Source organism: Oncorhynchus kisutch, linkage group LG8, assembly GCF_002021735.2.
Source record: "Oncorhynchus kisutch isolate 150728-3 linkage group LG8, Okis_V2, whole genome shotgun sequence".
Lineage (NCBI taxonomy): Eukaryota > Metazoa > Chordata > Actinopteri > Salmoniformes > Salmonidae > Oncorhynchus > Oncorhynchus kisutch.
Genome location: NC_034181.2, coordinates 46,083,803 through 46,109,355, shown reverse-complemented (window position 1 = coordinate 46,109,355; position 25,553 = coordinate 46,083,803). Strand labels below are relative to the sequence as shown.

At 43.4% G+C, this 25,553-nt stretch overlaps 1 protein-coding gene across 4 annotated transcripts in view; it reads right to left on the bottom strand.

Annotated features, from left to right (window-relative positions):
• The window catches only part of LOC109895613 (rhotekin-like), a 91,686-nt gene that overhangs the window by 15,161 nt on the left and 50,972 nt on the right, over positions 1-25,553 (bottom strand). For all 4 annotated transcript variants that reach the window (XM_020489458.2, XM_031830437.1, XM_020489459.2 and 1 more), the window contains exons 2-4: positions 4,933-5,147; positions 4,700-4,761; positions 3,890-3,943 (exon numbers count right to left, since the gene is read on the bottom strand). In XM_020489458.2, the coding sequence (XP_020345047.1) occupies positions 3,890-3,943; positions 4,700-4,761; positions 4,933-5,147 (331 nt within the window). The remainder of the gene's footprint in view (positions 1-3,889; positions 3,944-4,699; positions 4,762-4,932; positions 5,148-25,553) is intronic.

Genomic DNA, 25,553 nt, shown 5'->3' with positions numbered 1-25,553 from the left:
TTTTGGTTAAACTATCCCCAATTCAATGGAATTGCAACCCTCTGCATGCACAGTGCATTCTTCCATCACATGTGTAATGCACTCTTCCCATCACATGTTCAAAGACTCAATCATGGACACACTGACAGTTGTGGCTGCTTTGCATGATGTATTGTTGTTTCTACCTTCTTTCCCTTTGTGCTGTTGTCTCTGCCCAATAATGTTTGTACCATGTTCTGTTGCTACCATGCTGTTGTCATGTTGTGCTGCTACCATGCTGTGTTGTCATGTGTTGCGGCTACCATGCTGTGTTGTTAACTTAGGTCTCTCTTTATGTAGTGTTCTCTCTCGTGTCAGGATGTTTGTTTTGTCCTACATTTATATGAATGCAACAAAGATGCAGAATCCTTTGGGCAAAGTGCACAAATTTATTTTTATTTTTAATCCCAGCCCCCGTCCCCGCAGGAGGCCTTTTGGTAGGGCCGTCATTGTAAATAAGAATGTGTTCTTAACTAACTTGCCTAGTTAAATAAAAGGTTAAATAAAAACAGCTGATTCTCAAGATCTTGGACACTAATGAGATGCTATTGAGCCCACAGTACTACACTGAGCCAAGAACTACAGTATATGCTTTCTGGTAAGTTTTGATTACAATACTGGGTGGGGTGAATATAATTTTATACGACATGATCCATGATTTTTTGTTAACTAGTAAATAGTAGCCTACAGCAAAGTATGTTTAAATAATGTCTTACTGTGGGTTTTAGCTTGCTGGAGCCTGCTAACTGAGGAGTGTTAATTCACCTGTTTCCATACATGTTTCACGTTAAAACATTTATCTTACAAAGGAGATGTTTAATCTAACTGCTTAACTATTTATCTGTACATGGAATTGTATTTGTTTTTTCTAATCTTCACAGGAAAATGCCACGGGCACTATCTGATGTGTGGAGACATTTCACTGCAGTTAATGTAGGAGGAAAGCTGTGTACATTTGCAAATACTGTGCCAAATCATGTGAAGAATGCAACAAAAATGCAGAATCCTTTGGCCAAAGTGCACAAAGTTCCCTCAACACTCACAACAAGAAACCTCTGACTAAAGTCCCTCTACTTCTATTCGAGGTGAAAATTATGAATCAGACACCTTATCGATAGCAACAGCTCACGGTCCTCTTGGAATGAGAAGTTTTTTTTAACTCAATGGAGGAACGTAGTCCGAGAAATGCTGATGAATGTCTTGCTCGAGCTGTGTATGCAATTGGTTCACCTCTGATGCTCACAGGCAATGTGTATTGGAAGAGATTTCTGAATGTTCTTCGCCCAACATACACCCCTCCAACCAGACATGCTTTATCTACTAATTTGCTGGATGCAGAGTTCAAGTGAAGGTCAAGAAAATCATAAAGAAAGCAGACTGTATTGCAATCATCTCTGATGGGTGGTCGAATGTTTGTAGGCAAGGAATATTAACTACGTCATCTCCACCCCTCAACCAGTATTTTACAAGAGCATACACACAAGGGACAACAGACATACCGGTCTCTACATTGCAGATGAGCTGAAGGCAGTCAATGACCTTGGACCACAGAAGGTATTTGCACTGGTGACAGACAATGCTGCGAACATGAAGGTTGCCTGGTCTAAAGTGGAGGAGTCCTACCCTTACATCACACCCATTGGCTGTGCTGCTCATGCATTGAATCTGCTTCTCAATGACATCATGGCACTGAAAACAATGGATACACTCTACAAGAGAGCCAAGGAAATGGTTAGGTATGTGAAGGGTCATCAAGTTATAGCAGAAATCTACCTTACTAAGCAAAGTGAGAAGAATAAGAGCACCACATTGAAGCTGCCTAGCAACATCCATTGGTGTGGTGATGTCATCATGTTTGACAGTCTCCTGGAGGGAAATGGCCATATCACAGTCTGCCGATATGGACAGCCACATCAAGAGGATCCTCCTGAATGATGCATTTTGGGAGAGAGAGTGGTAAGCAGCCTGAAACCTATAGCAGTAGCCATTGCACGGATTGAAGGAGACAATGCCATCCTGTCTGATGTTCAGACTCTGCTTGCAGATGTAAGAGAAGAAATCCGTACTGCCCTGCCCAATCCACTGTTGCTCCAAGCAGAGGAAACTGCAGTTCTGAAATATATCAAAAAGCGTGAAGACTTCTGCCGGAAGCCCATACACACCGCAGCTTACATGTTGGACCCCAAGTATGCTGTCAAGAGCATCCTGTCTGGTGCAGAGATCAACAAGGCCAATGGTGTCATCACTACCGTGTCTCGCCACCTTGGCCTGGATGAGGGAAAGGTTCTTGGCAGTACTGGCAAAGTACACTTCCAAGCAAGGGCTTTGGGATGGAGATGCAATATGGCAATCTTGCCAACATATCTCATCAGCCATCTGGTGGAAGGGACTTTGTGGATCTGAGGCTCTTTCCCCTGTTGCCTCCGTCATCATCCAAATCACACCAACATCAGCTGCCTCAGAGCACAACTGGTCCGTGTTTGGGAACACACACACCAAAGCACGCAACAGACTGACCAATACGGGTTGAAAAATGGGGGTCCATCCAGACACATTTGAGGCTGACAACGAGCCATCCTCAACTAGGTTGGAAAGTGACAGTGAAGATGAGGCCTCAGAGTCTGATGTTCAAGAGGTGGACATTGAGGAGGTCCAGGGAGAAGACACGGAAGCCTGAGAGGAAGACAACCAGAGATTTTGTTTCTAGACTATCATTTTACAGATGTATGTTGAAAATGTTTTTGGGAGATGCGATGGATCATTGGGGATCATTCAATATTCCTTTTCTTTTGTTGTTCAGTGAAATCATCCCATGTGAAGAGTCGTAACGAAATAGTTTTTTTTCTTTTGGAAGGATTTCATAATTTGCAATTGTGTCTACTTATGATAAGGTAAAAGGTTTATGTTTCTGTCTCCATATGATATGGTAAATATATCCAATGCAAACACCATCTACATTTAAATGGTATTAATATAAATTTGTATATGTATATATACCCGTTAATTCCCATATATTCCCGTTAATTCCCACGGAAAGTTTCTACCTCTGAATATTCCCCCAAATCTGCAACCCTAGTAGCAGTCAACATAAACCATACCACAGCTGTAGTAGCACAGCCAAAGACAACAGAAAAAGGGCTGTCTGTGCAGTGCAGCAGGTTTCTATGCCAGTGGCCATCATCCCAAATGACTCACTGTAGGAATGTCTGCTTGTCAATGAGCTGCATTGTTTCAATAGCTGTATAGTTCTTCAGATCTACAAGTCCTTTTAAAAGAGCAGAACTGTTACGCTTACATGTTCATTACTTCAGTTCTTTTTCTTTAGAGTTCTCTGGTCTAGGATCAGTTCCATATAATGTTATTCATTATGATGTAAAAGGCGAAACGGATCCTAGATCAGCACTCCTATCAGGGCCGGGACGATACCAATAGCGCGATACTTGTTTGTATCGTGGCAAGGAAACAAAACAGGAAGCTGCTTTAGCTTCGAGGAAAAACAGCCCTATTGTTGGAAACAAACACCATTATGTTGTCATCCAGAGTCACATGTATTTATTTTCCAAGCTATAGCAAACAATATTTTTTACACAGAGCAGGTTTTACAGGACCAAAGAGTTTGGTCTGCTTTGTGTTTTTATTAAAAAAATATTGCGATACTGGTATCGTCCCAGGCCTAACTCTTATACTCTGAGAGGCTTTGTGGGTATGGGCCCAGGTTGAAATAGTTATGTGCACCTGATTTCATACCACTTTACCCAAATTCAATTTGATTCACTTCGCTTCACCTCAGTCAACTCACGTCACAAACTCAGAGCGATGGGTAATATAACAGGATTTGATTCACACCAGTGCTACCACAACGATTCCTCACCTCCTTTGTTCTTGAAGTACTCTGTGTCTTTCCACATGAGTGGGATCCGCAGGTCTGTAATGGCAAAGGACAGTCAGACGAGTGAAACCCACCACAAATGTAACATATACACTCGCACAAGCATATACGCACGCAGGTAAGTACATGCACGCACGCACGTACACACACACACACACACACACACACACACTCGGGTCGACCTGTAGAAGACCTCTGACCTTTTATATCCTCCCACCAGGTAGTCACTGTCATACCCGGTGTGTGATCTGTGTGTGTGTGCTGAATGTGTGTATGCCCATGCACTGGAGCCACTAGCTGAGAATGGCTTCCTGTCTACTTAGTCAATCAATGATTAATCACAACCTTTGTGTATGCCCTCCAGCTGTGAGCAGTCCCAGACAGATACTGTCCTCTTGTCCTCCCACTGAACCAGGGCAGTTCATCATAATTCTTTAATTACTGCTTTCACTGACCCCCCCCCTCATCCTAACCCCCCCATTCTCTCCCCCTCCACCCCTAACTTAGTCCTCCTTCATTCTACCCCCCGTTTACCCTTACCCCCTATCCCCCCCCCCCCCTCCCTGACGGACAGCGTCTGCAGGTCGCCATGGACGCGGCCAAGAATGAGGAAATGACACATGGAGTAATAGGGGAGGAGGAGGCAGGGTGTCGGGGCCCGAGGCTGATGAAGTGGGCTAGACGGAGCTCAGCTATTGGGTAGACATGGGGACCCGGTCTTACGCTAGCTGTCTGTCGCAGACTCTCTCGCTCGTTCACATTTGTGCACACACGCACATCACCGGGGCCTACCTGAGATGGCCACCTTACCCTTACAGGGTAGTCTGTCGTCCATGGGCCCTGCATCTGATGACCTAGGAGAGACAGAAATGGGGGGGGGGAAACAATGGAATTATAATTGTAAACCCTAACCGATTGCCAACCCAGACCATATTAAGACATTTACCCTATGGGGATAGTAGCATTTTGGCAGCGATAAGTTCCTATAACGCCCAAAACCCGACTCCCATGCCCTGTCCCCTTACCTTGTGCCATCTGACCTTCGTGCGACCCTCTGCATGACCTGGGCCTCCTTCATCCTCTGCAGCTCTGACATGTAGGCCATGATGCGGGTGTTGCAGGTGAGCAGGCTCTTGGCTGCCTCCAGGGCCTGATCTCTCTGGGAGCACGCAGCCAGCAGCTTACAGGCCCCGTCACGCATCCGGATCTCATGGTCTATCTTCTTCTGGATGTCACTGTCCTATACACACACACACACACACACACAGACAGAGAGACAGACAGAGAGACAGAGAGAGAGGTTAGAGATGGTGCTGACTGGAACAGGTTTGGTCTTCGAGTGTGGAGTGAGACTGTAAGAAGAGGGACATTTTATTTATAATGTAAGACAATGACTGAGTAAGAGTGTGTGTTATGTGCCATGTCTGTGTGTATGAGAGAGAAAGAGAGGGCAAAAGTGTGTGTAGGCCAGATGAAGCCCTCTCATGGGCCCATTAGTGGGGCATGCCCTTGAAAGCATTCTGGTGTCTCTGAGGTGAAGAGTCAGTCGGTTGGGGCACAGAGGCTAGTCAGGCAGAATCTGTAAATATGCCCTTGTGCCCTTCTGTGTGTCGTCCCCCCGGCACGCAGACACGAAGATGCTGAATCATTTAACACCTCCCTGCGTGCACAGCACACACACCCTTTGGGAGCAGCTCACCCAGGAGGGCGTAGCGAGTGGAACTGTCAAAACAGTGGAGCCCTGTATTCCACCATGAGAGACGCCAGACATTAACACCCAGACACACCCCTCAGTCCCAACCACCGAACCCCTTCCTGCTCCCATCACAAGTTTGTAAAAAAAAAAAAAAAAAAACATGTGAATCTGATGTGGCTTATCTAGGACAAGGGGTCTAAAGTACGGTTGATCGTGAAGAGACAAGATGGAGAAGGAGAGAGAGAGAGAGAGAGAGAGAGACTTAGAAGATGCAACACTCAACATGGTTTAACAGAGCCTAAATCACTGCAACACACTTCATGACACCAGCAGAATGCCAACACAGAGATGAAGAGAAAGAGCAACATAAAAATGGAGGACAAAGCAAGCAGGAAAGAGACGAGACAAAGAAATAGGCAAAAACACAAAAGGGACTGGTCTCTTCGCATGTTTCATTTTGTACTGAGGATCCCCCATAACATTTATTCTACCTCTCTCGGGTTTCGGAATTAGTCCCAGCTACTGACCTCCCCTGTTGCTATGGCAACCACCCACATCTCATCTGCTGCTTTGTGTCCAATTAAACATGTTTAATATGAAAACACACAGACACACACACACACACACACGCTTCTGCCTCTCACACTCAATCTCTTTGTTATACCACTCCAAGTGATAACGGTCTTACAGACCTCCCTCTCCACTCTATTTTATTCTCCCCGCCTTCTGTCTCACGCCATCTTTCACGCCACGGTCTTCAAATAGCCTCGCTCTCTTCTCCTCCCATCCATCCCAAACAGAGCACTGCAAAAGGGCAGTGGGGTGGATGGGAGTGAATGTGGCTTGGACTCATTTGCCTACATGTGGAGTCATTTTGGCTCTTTGGATCCAGTGCTGTTATGCATTCTGGCACACAGCTTTCTCGTGGCAGTAACAGAGACAACAGGGTTGTAATAGTGCAAACTAATATGCCCTTTGAACAAATAGCACAGCTTAGGACAAAACCACACTGGCTTGACATGGTGAGGAACACTAAATACACTAACAGCTCTAAATCACACTGGCTTGACATGGTGGGGAACACCAAATACACTAACAGCTCTAAATCACACTGGCTTGACATGGTGGGGAACACTAAATACACTAACAGCTCTAAACCACACTGGCTTGACATGGTGAGGAACACTAAATACACTAACAGCTCTAAACCACACTGGCTTGACATGGTGGGGAACACTAAATACACTAACAGCTCTAAACCACACTGGCTTGACATGGTGGGGAACACTAAATACACTAACAGCTCTAAACCACACTGGCTTGACATGGTGGGGAACACTAAATACACTAACAGCTCTAAACCACACTGGCTTGACATGGTGGGGAACACTAAATACACTAACAGCTCTAAACCACACTGGCTTGACATGGTGGGGAACACTAAATACACTAACAGCTCTAAATCACACTGGCTTGACATGGTGGGGAACACTAAATACACTAACAGCTCTAAACCACACTGGCTTGACATGGTGGGGAACACTAAATACACTAACAGCTCTAAATCACACTGGCTTGACATGGTGGGGAACACTAAATACACTAACAGCTCTAAACCAAACACATCCAAATATATTGTCCTCCAGCCAAACCAAGCAGGGTAAAGCTGTGGGCCTACACCAATATTGTTTTAATACAGCCATTTTGGGTCAAGAGTACAGTAATACATTATCATCAATTCAAATCATCTCCAAAAACAATTACATCATTTAATGTTCAAAGGGGTTCTAAAGTCTAACAGATTTCTCCCTATGGAATACTGTCAGACCAACATGTTTAAGTCTGATAAAGAATATTTACATTGTTAAAGAGGAGACTGAGGATGCTACCCTGACCCTTGGTGAATATGATGGATAGTCACTATTAACATGCAAAATCATATGCACAAATTGTTTTAATTGATTTTAGTTCAGCTTTCAATACAAATAAACACATTGCTAAAACGACTACTGGACCTGAATGTCACCGGAGGCCTCGCAGGTTGGACTTAACTGACCAGCCACAGAGGGTTCTCATTAAAATGGGGCCCTCTCTGATAAACTGACCCTGAACCCAGGGGTGACCCAGGGGTGTGTCCTTTCACAGTTGTTGTTCTCCATCTACACTAATGAGATGAAGATCCGAGGAAACAACGTGAGGTTTTTCAAGTACACGGATGACACAGCATCTTAAGAAATAATAATCCAATCAGAGTGACGTCAGATGGGGACAGCTTTTAATTTTTTTACATTTTAAATTTAAAAAAATGAAAAAAATGAAATTGGGCCAATAACCTTCAAGAATGGTGCCGGTCAAGTGCCACATCAATGTGGACAAGACAAAGGAGCTGATCATCAATGGCTACAACCTGCCAATGTCCCAACCACTCTCTCTGAACGACCAACCAGCGGAGGTGGTTGACTGTTTAAATACCTAGGGACACAAATTGATGACAAGCTGAGGTTTACAGAGAATGCAGACACTTTTTTTTTTTAAAGCAAGCCTGCGTGTGTTTTCAAGTCAGGAAATTGAAGGGATTTGGGGTTCAGCCAGGATGTTCTGGAGAGGATGTACCGCAGTCTGGTGGAGAGCATCCTCACATTCAATGTGACAGTCAGGTATGGTAATCTGAGCAAAAGCAAACTGCCCAGAATAGTAAACACAGCCAGCAAAGAAATTGGTCAGCCACAGGCACAGTTGAACAGTCTGTTCCACAAAACATCCAAAAAGGAAGGCACTGGCTATCGTAGGCGATGCCTCCCACCCTCTCAGTTCGAGAGGCTTCCTTCTGGCGGGTGCTTCAGAATGCCCATGGCTAAGAAGAATGTTTTAAAACAATTAGTTCCTTGTGCTGTTGGACTACTAAATGCAACGTAAACTTTTTACATCACTATACATCACCATCACTTTTGCCTGAAATGTGGCAAAAGGTCACGAAGTTCAAGGGGGCTGAATACTTTCGCAAGGCACTGTGTGTGTGTGTGTATATATATATATATATATATATACATACACACACACACAGTGCCTTGCGAAAGTATTCGGCCCCCTTGAACTTTGCGACCTTTTGCCACATTTCAGGCTTCAAACATAAAGATATAAAACTGTATTTTTTTGTGAAGAATCAACAACAAGTGGGACACAATCATGAAGTGGAACGACATTTATTGGATATTTCAAACTTTTTTAACAAATCAAAAACTGAAAAATTGGGCGTGCAAAATTATTCAGCCCCTTTACTTTCAGTGCAGCAAACTCTCTCCAGAAGTTCAGTGAGGATCTCTGAATGATCCAATGTTGACCTAAATGACTAATGATGATAAATACAATCCACCTGTGTGTAATCAAGTCTCCGTATAAATGCACCTGCACTGTGATAGTCTCAGAGGTCCGTTAAAAGCGCAGAGAGCATCATGAAGAACAAGGAACACACCAGGCAGGTCCGAGATACTGTTGTGAAGAAGTTTAAAGCCGGATTTGGATCCAAAAAGATTTCCCAAGCTTTAAACATCCGAAGGAGCACTGTGCAAGCGATAATATTGAAATGGAAGGAGTATCAGACCACTGCAAATCTACCAAGACCTGGCCGTCCCTCTACACTTTCAGCTCATACAAGGAGAAGACTGATCAGAGATGCAGCCAAGAGGCCCATGATCACTCTGGATGAACTGCAGAGATCTACAGCTGAGGTGGGAGACTCTGTCCATAGGACAACAATCAGTCGTATATTGCACAAATCTGGCCTTTATGGAAGAGTGGCAAGAAGAAAGCCATTTCTTAAAGATATCCATAAAAAGTGTTGTTTAAAGTTTGCCACAAGCCACCTGGGAGACACACCAAACATGTGGAAGAAGGTGCTCTGGTCAGATGAAACCAAAATTGAACTTTTTGGCAACAATGCAAAACGTTATGATTGGCGTAAAAGCAACACAGCTCATCACCCTGAACACACTATCCCCACTGTCAAACATGGTGGTGGCAGCATCATGGTTTGGGCCTGCTTTTCTTCAGCAGGGACAGGGAAGATGGTTAAAATTGATGGGAAGATGGATGGAGCCAAATACAGGACCATTCTGGAAGAAAACCTGATGGAGTCTGCAAAAGACCTGAGACTGGGATGGAGATTTGTCTTCCAACAAGACAATGATCCAAAACATAAAGCAAAATCTACAATGGAATGGTTCAAAAATAAACATATCCAGGTGTTAGAATGGCCAAGTCAAAGTCCAGACCTGAATCCAATCGAGAATCTGTGGAAAGAACTGAAAACTGCTGTTCACAAATGCTCTCCATCCAACCTCACTGAGCTCGAGCTGTTTTGCAAGGAGGAATGGGAAAAAAAATGTCAGTCTCTCGATGTGCAAAACTGATAGAGACATACCCCAAGCGACTTACAGCTGTAATCGCAGCAAAAGGTGGTGCTACAAAATATTAACTTAAGGGGGCTGAATAATTTTGCACGCCCAATTTTTCAGTTTTTGATTTGATTAAAAAGTTTGAAATATCCAATAAATGTCGTTCCACTTCATGATTGTGTCCCACTTGTTGTTGATTCTTCACAAAAAAAATACAGTTTTATATCTTTATGTTTGAAGCCTGAAATGTGGCAAAAGGTCGCAAAGTTCAAGGGGGCCGAATACTTTCGCAAGGCACTGTATTTGCCATATCGCCCACCCCTACTACCCGCACAACTTATCCACACGGGATCTGCGAGCTGTTAGAGCACACATGCCAAAACCAGAGTAGGCATATTTCCTACAGTTTTTGTGACAAAACTAATCGATAGAGTTGAGACATACAACTTTAGATTTTATTCGGTACATTAAACTTAAGCGAAAAACAACATTTGTTTGTTTGATGGAAACACTTTCTTTACATGGATTTATGAACATTCTCATTAAAGTATGTCGCCATGCAGATGGAAACCTAGCAACTGAAGCACAATAATCTTTAGCTAGATGTAAAATGGGGCGACTAAGACTCCAAGACCAAAAAAACATCAACATTATTGACATTTGTTTTAGCTTAGATGAATTCAAATCAGTTTTGAGGAAGAAATGTTCCAAATGTCATGGCAGCCCATCGTAGCCGGACAACTTTTGTTCTATCCCATCCTTTGTGAGATGGAATCGAAGCGCTATCTGATGTAAAACAATGCATGGTTAAAGGTTCCAAGCCCATTCTAATCATTCTACTTCTATGCCTGCTGCTGCTGCATGGATGAGGGACGATGCATAGGCAACCGAATACTCGTTCGCTACAACACCGTGCTTGTTTCAGCAAGGAGCAACAACATTTCATGACGTTGTAAAGAGTCCATGTTACCGTAGAAACGGACTCAACTGCACAAAATGTCCGGCCGTCCTGTCTTCAGTCAGTTTTTCGTCCCCACCCAAAATAAGAGAACGTAAGATGGTTATGATGATTATTTTAATGACAGTCTTCATCCATAACCATTGGTTATACGGTAATAGTGCCACCCCTGTGTGTGTGTATGACTATGTAGCACACACCAGTGAACCTGCGGATCTAGCCCATGTGTAGTACAGGAGCTGGGCTGCTGCCCTACATGCCAGTCGGGTTCACTGTACTTATAGAGATGAAATTAGCAGCCTTCTCCTCCGGGGCTTTCCCAAAATGAGACTTTCAACCTAGTTCTGTTATTAATCCCACTCCGTGCCAATGCCTGACACACACACACACACACAAATGCACACACCCACACAAATGAACAAATGCACACAGCAAAACATGGTCAAGCTCTCCTCTGGCATTCTAACAGGGATAAGGTATGTCTGAGGAATGTGATGAAGTCTGATATCTACAGTACACACCATATCTAAAACTGTGATGCAATTGTTTTCCCTCGCTACGGTTCCTAATATAAAAACAGCTTTATCTCATTTCAAGCGGAGGCTGAATGCACAAAGGACAATATAATACACACAAAAGGAGCACACCTAGCACCGCCAAACAGACAGTTATTTTCAGACCACCCCATTTGTATATCTGGTGCCAATACAGTGCCCCATGCCAGGGTGCCCGTCAGTGGCAGTGAGAGCGAATGCAAGATGGGAGTATGTTGGATGTGAGACAGTGAAAAAGAGCGAGAAGATGGAAGGGTGAGGGGGCAGCGGGGTTACAGGGACCAGCCTGTTCCCAGGTAATGAAGCGTGAGTGTTGAAAATGAGCCCAGATTGGAATAATTGAGGGACACTGGGGATTTCACACTGCCTTGTTTACATTGTGTTGTTCTGCTTGGTTAGGCTTCCTCTCTGACCCCTGAACCCTACCCAGGATCATGGACTATGGACTCACCAACCCCAGATGGAAGGATAGTTCAACAGCACCAGTTCAGGAGCAGGCACAGTGTGGGAGCTTCTAGTCTGCTATTGATGTGATTGACAGTTCAACACATGAATCACATGTGTGTGTTAGGCTTGGGCAGTGTACCGTATACCTGGGTATTTGGAAAAATGTCATGGGATGGTTTTTCACTACCGTCAATACTATTTCTTTGTTTTCCAATAGATGTGAATATTTGTAGCTACTTTCGTTAAAGGGAAAAGGGTTCCATCATACCTTGAAGGCAGAACTCAGTGTGTCAGAGTGAGCAATGAGCTGTCGCCCACTCGTAGCTATGATGTGGGCGTGCCCCAAGGGTCAATACTGGGGCCCCTCCTGTTCAGCCTGTACATTAATGATCTGCCTTCTGTCTGTACTGGGTCTGAAGTTCAAATGTATGCAGATGATACAGTGATATATGTGCATGCAAAGAGAAAACAACAAGCTGCACAAGAACTCACTACTGTAATGGTCCCGTTTACAAAGTGGCTCAGTGACTCGTGTTTGCATCTCAATGTGAAAAAAAATGTTTGCATGTTCTTCACAAAGAGGGCAACAGATCTTACTGAGCCAGATGTCTATGTGTCAGGGGAGAAGCTCCAGGTGGTATCCGATTTTAAGTACCTTGGCATCATACTTGATTCCAACCTCTCTTTTAAAAAGCATGTGAAAAAGGTAATTCAAATAACCAAATTCAACCTAGCTAATTTCCGATTTATACGAAATTGTTTGACTACAGGAGGTAGCAAAACTGTACTTCAAATATATGATACTCCCCCACTTAACATACTGCTTGACTAGTTGGGCCCAAGCTTGCCGTACAACATTAAAACCTATTCAGTCGGTCTACAAACAGGCTCTCAAAGTGCTTGATAGGAAGCCCAATAGCCATCATCATTGTCACATCCTTAGAAAGCATGAGCTCTTGAGTTGGGAAAATCTTGTGCAATACACCGACGCATGTCTTGTATTCAAGATCCTCAATGGCCTGGCTCCCCCTCCACTCAATATTTTTGTTAAACAGAAAACCCAGACATATGGCAGCAGATCCACAAGGTCTGCCATGAGAGGTGACTGTATAGTTCCCCTAAGGAAAAGCACCTTTAGTAAATCTGCATTCTCTGTGAGAGCTTCCCATGTCTGGAATACACTGCCATCAGACACACATAACTGCACCACATATCACACTTTCACAAAATGCTTGAAGACATGGCTAAAGGTCAATCAGATTTGTGAACATGGTCCCTAGCTGTGTGTTGCCACTCTCCATGTTGTCTGTTGTCTGTAGCTTATGAGGTGTGGAAACACTTTGTTGCTTTTATGAATTTTGTCTTGCTGCTTTTTGTCCTATGTTGCTCTGTCTGTACGCTACGTCTTGCTTGTCCTATGTTGCTCTGTCTGTACGCTACGTCTTGCTTGTCCTATGTTGCTATGTCTTGCTTGTTCTATGTTACTATTGTCTATATTGTAATTGTTTTTAATAACCTGCCCAGGGACTGCGGTTGAAAATTAGCCGGTTGGCTAAAACCGGCACTTTTACTGAAATGTTGATTAATGTGCACTGTCCCTGTAAAAATAAAAAATAAACTCAACTCAACTCAAAATCTAGATCCCGCCCAAGCCTAGTGTGTGCGCATGCGTCTTTATGTGTGTGTGTTTATGTGTGAATGTAGTAGAGAGGTGGAAATAGAACGGTTGTGTTTGTTTGTGTCTTTAAATTTGTGACGGGGGACACGTGTTCGTGGGAGGAAATCCGGGCCCGCTGCAGAGCCCAGACGGCTCAACCAGAATAAAGACTAGTACTGTGAGGTCACTTCCTGCCCTTGCTGCCCGAGTATCCTGTCTGTCTGTCACATAAGCACCGACTGACTACTTAGAGCAGCCGAGATTACCAAGGAGAGGGAGAGAGAGAGAGCAAAGAGGAAAAGACAGTGAGAACAATGGAAAGAGGAGTGACAGCAGGGAAAGCAGCACCAGTATCAAGAGTCTAACCCACGACTGTAGGGGGGAGGGTTACCTTTATTATAGAGTTAATCACAGAGGCACAGGACTGGGGAGGTGTGGAAGAGACCCCTCCCCTATGAGCTACATAGACATCCTCATTCGCTGACCATCTGCACCAATCAGCATAGAGTAAATAAGCAGCCCTCTTTAAAATACTTTAGGGTTCATTTTCCCCACTGCACAATCTTTCATTGACACCCAAAAGGAACACACACACACAGATTCTCACACACACAGACAAACACCATGCACACAGTGAGCCGAATTCCTGACCACTCCCATTCATCAGGGTTTTAGTGACCAAAGCTAGCTGGCTTTTAATTTGTCAGCCACAACTATGTGCCTGTCCACTCCACCCAAATCCCTTCCTCTTTCTTCCTCTTCTGCTTTCCCTTGCTCCCTCTCTCCCACACCCGGGGCATGTCTGCGGTGGACGGAGGGAGGGGCAGGGCCTGGAGAGGCCCAAGGGAGCTGTGGGATGTGGTCACGAGGGGCGAGAGGAACGTACATCAGCAGACGGTCATTAACACACAAAAAGCATGGGCCCTGTGTCTCTCTCATTCAGTCACAATCACAAATGCACACAGTCACACACGATCATTTCATGACATGCACAAAAACAGCCTCAGACTTTTGTCTGTCTATCCATCCTGCACAAAGATAGCCTATGGTAACACATACACTACAGAGGCAAACAAACAAACAAACAAACAGGTTCCACCAAATGCAAATATACAACAAAACACTAAATGAACCCACATAAATATCTTGATCAGGTGTAGGGCATACTGTAGTGGTTTGGTTCTGGTAACGGGGATTAGGAGGCAAGGCAGTTACTGGGTGGGGTGTTAGCCTGCCTCCATTAATGAGAGCGACACAGTCACAAAGCGGTCCAACCATGGTCCGGGCCAAGGCGCATACTTCTCCCCTCCCCAGGCTACTGCCAGAGCTCTGATGTCACCAGGGCCCGAATGGACTCTGCACTTTCTAATGGTGGAAAGCCAGAGGCCTTTGTTCCAATACATATAGAACTGAACACAACCATCAAATGTATTCAAATGTATTCAATTATTCACAAACAATAGACTGTTATAGTTCTACGTGGTGCAGTGTGTGTGTGTGTGTGTGTGTGTGTGTGCACGCATGTTTGTCTGGGGGGAGTATGATATGCAGTGTGTGACCGTGTCACTCTGCAGCCAGCTGTTCTCACACAAAGGCGCAGAGTGTTCCAGTGCAGCTGAGCCCCAGCTTGGAGGGGGGGGGGGGGGGGGGGGGGGGGGTGTATGGTATGTGGAGCTGAGCTACAAGCCTAGGGTTTTTACATAGCACTGTTCATTCTTTGAAAAATAGTATTTTGCTAGCTGGGGGGTGGGATTCATGGTGGAGTTGGTGGATGTGTGTGTAGGGCAGGGTTTCCGTTAGCCAGTAATAGCTAGTAATAGCCGATGAATACATTTGGCTTCAGCCAACCGTCCAGAAGAAGAGGAAAAAAATCCCATTGCGAAATAATGCTTTATTTAGCCTATTTATTGATGGAAATATCAGTCGATGGAAATACATGACTGGTCATGCTTATTAAATTGGCACGTGTGTACTGTATCTTTGTTCTGCAACTTGTTTATCACACGAGTACAGCATGCAAATACAGAGCCTTTGAGCAGACAACCAGGATCTCAAACAGAAAATGCATAGGCAATGGAAGGCCGGCTTCATCAGCACAGTCACACACAATTTTGCAATGAGTGCATTTTGAAAATGGACACATTTAAATTGTTTGAAACCAGAACGTTTAAATACATGTTATGAGGAATGTCATACCTTGCTTCAAAGTAGCCTAGCCAAAATTAGACCATATCAGTGGAGGCAATTATTTTATTTAAACTATCTTTCATTGTCCAGTAGCCAAAGACACAATCCTGGTCATATTAGTAACCGATGCTAGTTGTTGCACATTAGATCTCCTGTTTTTCTAACGGATATTTTAATCTCTGTCACATGAAGGTCACTTGGGCTCCCGAGTGGCGCAGCGGTCTAAGGCACTGCATCTCAGTGCTTGAGGAGTCACTAGAGACACCCTGGTTCGATTCCAGGGAGTCCCATAGGGCGGTGCACAATTGGCCCAGTGTGATCCAGGTTAGGCTGGTGTAGGCCTTCATTGTAAATAAGAATTTGTTCTTAACTGACTTGCCTTGTTAACTTCTTCGATATAGGGGGCGCTCTTTTAATTTTTGGATAAAAAAACGTTCCCGTTTTAAACAAGATATTTTGTCACGAAAAGATGCTCAACTATGCATATAATTGACAGCCTTGGAAAGAAAACCCTGACGTTTCCAAAACTGCAAAGATAATATCTGTGAGTGCCACAGAACTGATGCTACAGGCGAAACCAAGATGAAATTTCAAACAGGAAGTGCCCCAGCTTCTGAAGGCGCTGTGTTCCAATGTCTCCTTATATGGCTGTGAATGCGCCAGGAATGAGCTTACACGTTCTGTCGTTTCCCCAAGAAGTCTGCAGCATTGTGATGTATTTGTAGGCATATCATTGGAAGATTGACCATTTTACACTACATCTACCAGGTGCTCGCTTGGTGTCCTCCGTCGCAATTATTGCGTAATCTCCAGCTGCGTGCATTTTTGATTGATTCTAAATAACGTTTGCCATGTTTCTGTCGATATTATGGAGTTAATTTGGAAAAAAGTTTGCCGTTGTAATGACTGAATTTTTTTTTTTTTCTTAGCCAAACGTGATGAACAAAACGGGGCGATTTCTCCTACACAAATAATATTTTGGGAAAAACTGAACATTTGCCTCCTCATTGAAAACATCCGAAGTTCTTCAAAGGTAAATGATTTTATTTGAATGCTTTTCTTGTTTTTGTGAAAATGTTGCCTGCTGAATGCTAGGCTTAATGCTATGCTAGCTATCAATACTCTTACACAAATGCTTGTGTAGCTATGGTTGAAAAGCATATTTAGAAAATCTGAGATGACAGTGTTGTTAACAAAAGGCTAAGCTTGTGAGTGAATATATTTCTTTCATTTCATTTGCGATTTTCATAAATAGATAACGTTGCGTTATGGTAATGAGCTTGAGGCTATGATTACGCTCCCGGATACGGGATTGCTCGACGCAAGAAGTTAAATAAAGGTTCAATTTAAACATTTAATTAAACTGCTGGCGTGTGCAGTGCACTTTTGACAACTGTGTGTTTTCCCACTACTTACATTACGGAACTTTCGCACGTAGCTTACTACTTTGTCTACCCATCATCCCACAACTATCCTAGAGTCTGTTTGGAACAGGCTAGTTCTTTATCGACAAGTTGACCAACAGAATAAGGTCAACTTTTCTACTATGGGGGATGGACGACTGACATGGGCTAGTGATTTTGCTGTTCGTTACTCGTCTTGTTGGCTTTGTTGGCTGAGGAAAAGTAAATGTGGACAGTTATTCTAACATCTTCAAAGTGCACATCAGAGGCACAACAACAAGGTCATTCATTAAGAGTGTAGACTGACAGCCAAGCCCAGCCTTGCTTACAGACACAATAAGACCTTCTGGCACTGACTAGCCTCACCCTAATGCACTACACCTTGGTTTGTAGTCAATTACACAGGCCTAGTACCCCTAGTTAGGGCTGTTATGGTGACCGTATTACTGCCACACTGGCGGTCACGAGTCATGACGGCAGTCAAATTCCACGTGATCATTTAGTCACGGTAATTAGGCTTCTCCAAGCTCTGATGGTCATTAGTAGCCTACCAAACTTGCTAACTGCCCCACACTCTATTGTCCCTCTAAATCACTGACTTCAATGCAAATGTCGCCAAAAATCTAATCAAACACTTCATGAGAGCCCATGAGCTGATGCTGCGCCACATTTCTATAGGCTATGCAATTGTGGGAGAAAATAGAGTGATGGCCTCTTAAAAAGAGGAGGATCCCATCAGCTTTATATAGGCTAGACCTACTATATTTCTCAACTTTCCTAATGTTAAGCACATTGCTTCTCTTTAAAACAAGAATATAGCCTACCTGGCTGGCATGAAAATTAACCAGTGAAAAGTGTCATCCATTTGCTATTTAAGTGCATAGACATGTATTTTTTTTCCACTGCTCCTGTTGAGACTGGTGCATAGTAATGGTCCATTCTAATTAAAAACAAATTTCACACATATATTATTTAGTATACAGTAACAATCAAAAGTATGGACACACCTACATGACCTTCATGTCTTAATGATAATGATTGACTGTCATTTCTCTTTTCTTATTTGAGCTGTTCATGCCATAATATGGACTTTTACCAAATAGGGCTATCTTCTGTATACCGCCCCTACCTTGACACAAAACAACTGATTGGCTCAAACGCACTAAGGAAATAAATTCCACAAATGACCTTTGAGAAGGCACACCTGCTAATTGAAATGCATTCCAGGTGACTACCTCCTTAAGCTGGTTGAGAGAACGACAAGAGTGTGCAAAGCTCTCATCAAGGCAAAGGGTGGCTACTTTGAAGAATCTCAAAAATAAAATATATTTTGATTAACACTTTTTTGGTTACTACATGATTCAATGTGTTATTTCATAGTTTGTCTTCACTATTATTCTACAATGTAGAAAATAGTAAAAAGAAAAACCCTGAAATTAGTAGGTGTGTCCAAACACTGATACAGTGACTGGCACTGTATGTAAATACAAGATTAAATCAAGAACAGTGTGATGGGTGACAATATTAGCCTATCGCTTGTGAATGATGCCCAGCTTGTGTGCAGTAAGGGAAAAAAACAGCATGCCTTTTTTTGAGACATTTTCAATTCAGTCTCACACCTCATGTAAGGTCGTGGCCAAAATTTGAGAATGACACAAATATTAATTTTCAGTCTGCTGCCTCAGTTTGTATGATGGCAATTTGCATATACTCCAGAATGTTATGAAGAGTGCAATTAATCTGATCAAAGTCCCTCTTTGCCATGCAAATGAACTGAATCCCCCCAAAAAACATTTCCACTGCATTTCAGCCCTGCCACAAAAGGACCAGCTGACATCATGTCAGTGATTCTCTCATTAACACAGGTGTGAGTGTTGACGAGGACAAGGCTGGAGATCACTCTGTCCTGCTGATTGAGTTTGAATAACAGACTGGAAGCTTCAAAATGAGGGTGGTGCTTGGAATCATTGTTCTTCCTCTGTCAAGCATGGTTACCTGCAAGGAAACATGTGCCGTCATAATTGCTTTGCACAAAAAGGGCTTCACAGGCAAGGATATTGCTGCCAGTAAGATTGCACCTAAATCAACCATTTATCAGATCATCAAGAACTTCAAGGAGAGCGGTTCAATTGTTGTGATGAAGGCTTCAGGGCACCCAAGAAAGTCCAGCAAGCACCAGCACCATCTCCTAAAGTTGATTCAGCTGCGGGATCGAGGCACCCCCAATACAGAGCTTGCTCAGGAATGGCAGCAGGCAGGTGTGAGTGCATCTGCAAGCACAGTGAGGCTAAGACTTTTGGAGGATGGCCTGGTATCAAGAAGGGCAGCAAAGAAGCCACTTCTCTCCAGGAAAAACATCAGGGACAGACTGATATTCTGCAAAAGGTACAGGGATTGGACTGCTGAGGACTGGGGTAAAGTCATTTTCTCTGATGAATCCCCTTTCCGATTGTTTGGGGCATCTGGAAAAAAGCTTGTCCAGAGAAGACAAGTTGAGCGCTAACATCAGTCCTGTGTCATGACCAACAGTAAGGCATCCTGAGACCATTCATGTGTGGGGTTGCTTATCAGCCAAGGGAGTGGGCTCACTCACAATTTTGCCTAAGAACACAGCCATGAATAAAGAATGGTACCAAAACATCCTCAGAGAGCAACTTCTCCCAACCATCCAGGAACAGTTTGGTGACGAACAATGCCTTTTTCCAGCATGATGGCGCACCTTGCCATAAGGCAAATGTGATAACTCGGGGAACAAAACACCGATATTTTGGGTCCATGGCCAGGAAACTTCCCAGACATTAATCCCATTGAGACCTTGTGGTCAATCCTCAAGAGGCAGGTGGACAAACAAAAACCCACAAACTCAAAGCATGGATTATGCAAGAATGGGCTGCCATCAGTCAGGACGTGGCCCAGAAGTTAATTGACAGCATGCCAGGACGGATTGCAGAGGTCTTGAAAGGGTCAAGGGTCAACACTGCAAATATTAACTCTTTGCATCAACTTGATGTAATTGTCAATAAAAGCCTTTGACACTTGTAGAATTACAAGCATTTCACTTCAGTATTCCATAGTCAACATCTGACAAAAATATCTAAAGACACTGAGGCAGCAAACTTAGTGGAAATATATATGTGGGTCATTCTCAAAACCTTGGGCCACAACTGTAGCCTAGCCCCTAGGCATATATGTTTTGTATCTGTAGACGTAGCTGGCCAAATAACTTCTTAAAATTAAGCACAATCCGCTTTATAAGCAGGTGTAGAGCCTGGCATACATACCAGAGTGAGTTTCAAGTTTGGGGAAGAAAATGTTCACCATAAAAATGCACCTTTATAATGATAGCATTACATGCATAATCACATTTGTCACTCATCACTATTTCACAGGAGGGCAAGCCATTTGAATTTGGCTCGCTAGCTAATGTTATGTGTAGTAATGTTCTTTGTATCTCAGAGCCATTTTCATTGATAGTTATAGTCTAATGTTAGCTAGCTAGCTAACATTGAACCTCAATAGAAATGTTCATGTCATCACTGCGACAACCGTCGATAGACTTAAGATATTTGATCAAGGTTTAAGATAAATGATTAAATAATTCTACTCAGAAACTTAACCACTAGGGATTAGAGGTTATGTAGTATGAACAAGGAGTAATTAAAAATAATAAACACCGCTCCAACTAGGTTGTAGGGCGAAAGAGAGGAATTCATGTGTGTGTCTTAAGTAAGCAAAGAGGATCCTTAACCTATGTTTGAACCGACTCAGCTATAACTCTGTGGAGATAGAATAAGACAGTGAGAGCCCCTCCAGGTTTTCCATATCTGGGGGGGACTGGAACTGTCTGCTAAGCGGTAATAAACTATGGTTTAGACTTCAGGAGTTAATCCAGATATAGTGTGTCATGTATGTGTGCTAGTGAGTTGGAATGAACTTTTGAAGCTGCTTTGTCCTGGTCGGAGAGGAGGAGGGACATTTTAAAACCTATGACGTCATATGTAATATATAAACTGATGTACATGGTACTATCATCAGCGCTCTCGAGAATAAATGCTATTGGCTAATTTTGGTAGACTGGTCTCTGTCTATTTTATGCAAATAAGGATCTTACAAATTCTTAGGAACAGACAGAGTGATTTAAATTGTTTAATGAACACATAGGAATTGTTAAATTCCTTTAACATAGACGTAGCTGGTAAATTCTCTCTGGCCATCTACTCAGATTTCAGAGCACTCTCGTCTTAGTGTGGCAGAGCACAAAATAACTGACAAATTTACCCAGCTCAACACACGTTGAATATGGCCGGTGTCAGTAAACGTTGGCAAAAAAGCATAATTAAATTGTTGCCAGCAGTACAGTTGCAGTCACCAACGCTCTGGATAAATTAAAAACAGCCAAACAAGCTCTGCTAGGATGAGTAAAATGGTCAGAGTGAGCTGTTCCCTATTAATGGCACCTGTTTGACCTTGTTATCAGTATAAAAGACACCTGTCCACAATCTCAAACAGTCACACTCCAAACTCCACTATGGCCAAGATCAAAGAGCTGTCAAAGGACACCAGAAACAAAATTGTAGACCTGCACCAGGCTGGAAAGACTGAATCTGCAATAGGTAAGCAGCTTGGTTTGAAGAAATCAACTGTGGGAGCAATTATTAGGAAATAGAAGACATACAACACCACTGATAATCTCCCTCGATCTGGGGCTCCACACAAGATCTCACCCCGTGGGGTCAAAATTATCACAAGAACGGTGAGCAAAAATCCCAGAACCACACGGGGGGACCTAGTGAATGACCTGCAGAGAGCTGGGACCAAAGTAACAAAACCTACCATCAGTAACACACTACGTCGCCAGGGACTCAAATCCTGCAGTGCCAGACGTGTCCCCCTGCTTAAGCCAGTACATGTCCAGGCCCGTCTGAAATTTGCTAGAGAGCATTTGGATGATCCAGAAGGAGAATGGGAGAATGTCTTATGGTCAGATGAAACCAAAATATAACTTTTTGGTAAAAATTCAACAAGTCGTGTTTGGAGGACAAAGAATGCTGAGTTGCATCCAAACCATACCTACTGTGAAGCATGCGGGTGGAAACATCATGCTTTGGGGCTGTTTTTCTACAAAGGGACCAGGACGACTGATCCGTGTAATAGGAAAGAATGAATGGGGCCATGTATCGTGAGATTTTGAGTGAAAACCTCCTTCCATCAGCAAGGGCATTGAAGATGAAACGTGGCTGGGTCTTTCAGCATGACAATGATCCCAAACACACCGCCTGGGCAACGAAGGAGTGGCTTCGTAAGAAGCATTTCAAGGTCCTGGAGTGGCCTAGCCAGTCTCCAGATCTCAACCCCATAGAAAATCTTTGGAGGGAGTTGAAAGTCCGTGTTGCCCAGAAACAGCCCCAAAACATCACTGCTCTAGAGGAGATCTGCATGGAGGAATGGGCCAAAATACCAGCAACAGTGTGTGAAAACCTTACAGAAAACGTTTGACCTCTGTTATATACCCTTTGTTGGCAATGACAAAGTATTGAGATAAACTTTTGTTATTGACCAAATACTTATTTTCCACCATAATTTGCAAATAAATTCATAAAAAATCCTACAATGTGATTTTCTGGATTTTTTTCTCATTTTGTCTGTCATAGTTGAAGTGTACCTATGATGAAAATTACAGGCCTCTCATCTTTTTAAGTGGGAGAACTTGCACAATTGGTGGCTGACTAAATGTTTTTTTGCCCCACTGTATGTACATGTAGGGAGAGTTATTAAAGTGACTATGCATAGATAACAGACAGTAGCAGCACCGTAGGGTGGCAATGCAAATAGTCTGGGTAGTCATTTGATTAGCTGTTCAGGAGTCTTATGGCTTGGGGGTAGAATCTGTTTAGAAGCCTCTTGGACCTAGACTTGGCGCTCTGGTACCGCTTGCCGTGCTCAGGTTATCAGTTGTGAGAATTGACTAAAATAACTAGGCTCAGAGAAGATACTGAACCTGCCAAATTAATTCATTGGCGTTAACATTGAGGGTGTTAACTCCAGATTATTTTAATTAGATTCCGGTTTGACTGTAAACCCATCTCCCAGCTGGATCAGACGTCACGTCAACACATAGCTGGAGATACGGTAGGACAAGTCAAGAAGATTCCAAAAATGATCTGTCAGAATCCAAGGGAAAGCTTTTGGTCCTTCATCAAAACCAGCTTTGAGACAAACAGAAAAGTAAAGGCATGGACTTTCAATAACGTACCATATTATTTATAGTGTGTGTGATAGAACATTTACGCTGGAGTCTGGGGCATTCGTGTGTGTGTGTGTGTGTGTGTGTAAGACCATGTGTGTGCATCTGTGTGTGGTCTCAGCACACAGCAGACCCAAAGAGAGAAGATGCATGAAATGGTGGGTACAGAACAGACCAAGCCTGGCCATAAATAAGCGTATGGTCTTAAGATCACTGTACATGAACTGCAGGATACAACTCTATAATGGAAACACAGAGACTGGAAGTCCAATAATACAACATTCCTACTTCTCCTGCCCCCTTGGAAAGAAAGGTTGGGTCTCAATACTCTACACTGGCCTCTCCTTATCTCCTTCCCTTCATCAGCAATAATCTGAAATAACTGGACAGGTAAAAGGATATAACCTACAGTATTCAACCACCTTGCTTTCACCTACCCCATGTTCTCAGATCCCTGTAAATGAAGGGAAAGACCCAAAGACAGGAAGCCACACATTGGACTATTGAGATGCACCCAGAGAAACCAAGCAGGATTTTAAGAATTGTGCAACCCTGGGAGAACTAGCTGCTCTGGAACATACCTCAAAAAACAGTGAGGGAATGAGTGAAAGGTGTGAGGATGAATACAATTGAGATAAGCCTGAGAAAAAAAAAAGTTTTTGTCCAGCCCTGATCTAATGAGACGGGTGAACAGTTTGTACTCCACGACGTTCCATCATCTGCCAATCTCACAGGAATGGGAAACACCTAATGAGAGTAATTGGTGGAACTGACTGTCTGGGAGCAATTGATTACAAAACCACACACACACGCTTAAGACCATTGTTCACATCTGAGCGCTTATACAAATGCGCATAATAGACAGCAGAAGAGGCCAGATTATTGGCAGCGTTATACTGTCGGTTGGCACAGAGCCACGAAGTAAAAGATGGTGCTGCAGTGGATAGCGGCCATTTTACGGGCTCCCAACCAATTCTGCTACTTCTTGTGTTTTTCTAAACTGGTCTTTACTTTTTTTGTACACAATGTCTCCGCCATCATTTATTTTAACTGAAAACAGCTTCTGGACATCAGAACAGCGCTCACTAACCTCGATTTGGACCACAACTTCTACTTCAAAGAGTCAGCTGCTGTGGATGTTTTGCCCTAATCCGCCAGACTTGAAACAGGACGCAGCTCTGCAAAAGGGGCCGACGGGTGGGCATACTGATGAACCTACATTGGCGTGCAAATAAACCACCCCTACCTTCCGTTCTTTTGGTGAACGTAGAGTCACTGGAGCACAAACTGGACGAGCTCCGTTCAAGAGACTATCCAACCAATGGGATCTGAATAACTGTAAAATCTTTTTTCTCAGAATCGTGGCTGAACAAGGACAAGATACATCTGGCTGGTTTTTCTATGCATTATCAAAACCGTACGGCAGTGTCAGATAAGGTTAAGGTGCAGGGGTGTGTCTCTTCGTTAACAACAGCTGGTGCGCAATCTCTAATGTTAAGGAAGTCTCAAGGTTTTGCTCGCCCAAGTTAGAATACCTTTATGATCAGCTGCAGACCACACTATTTAACAAGAGTTTTAATCTATATTTTTCATAGCCGTCTATTTACCAGCACAAACCGATGCTGGCACTAAGACCGCACTCAACGAGCTGTATAGGGCCATAAGAAAAGAAGAAAATGCACATCGAGGCGGCACTCCTAGTGGCCAGTGATTCTAATGCAGGGAAACTGAAATCCATTTTACCCCCACTTTTACCAGCATGCCACCTGTGCAACCAGAGGCAACAAAACTCTAGACCACCTTTACTCCACACAAAGAAATGTATATAAAGCTCACCCTCCCTTCGGCAAATTTGACCATAGCTCCATCCTCCTGAAAAAATTCTAAACAGCTGTCCAATGAAATGGATGCTAAGCTACAGGACTGTTTCACTAGCACAAACTGGAATATGTTCCAGGATTCATCCAATAACAATGAGGTGTTTACCACATCAGTCAATGTTTTTATTAACAAGTGCATCGACGTCATCGTCCCCACGGTGACCATACATACATATCCCAACCAGAAGGCATGGATTACAGGCAACATCTGCAGTGAGCTAAAGGC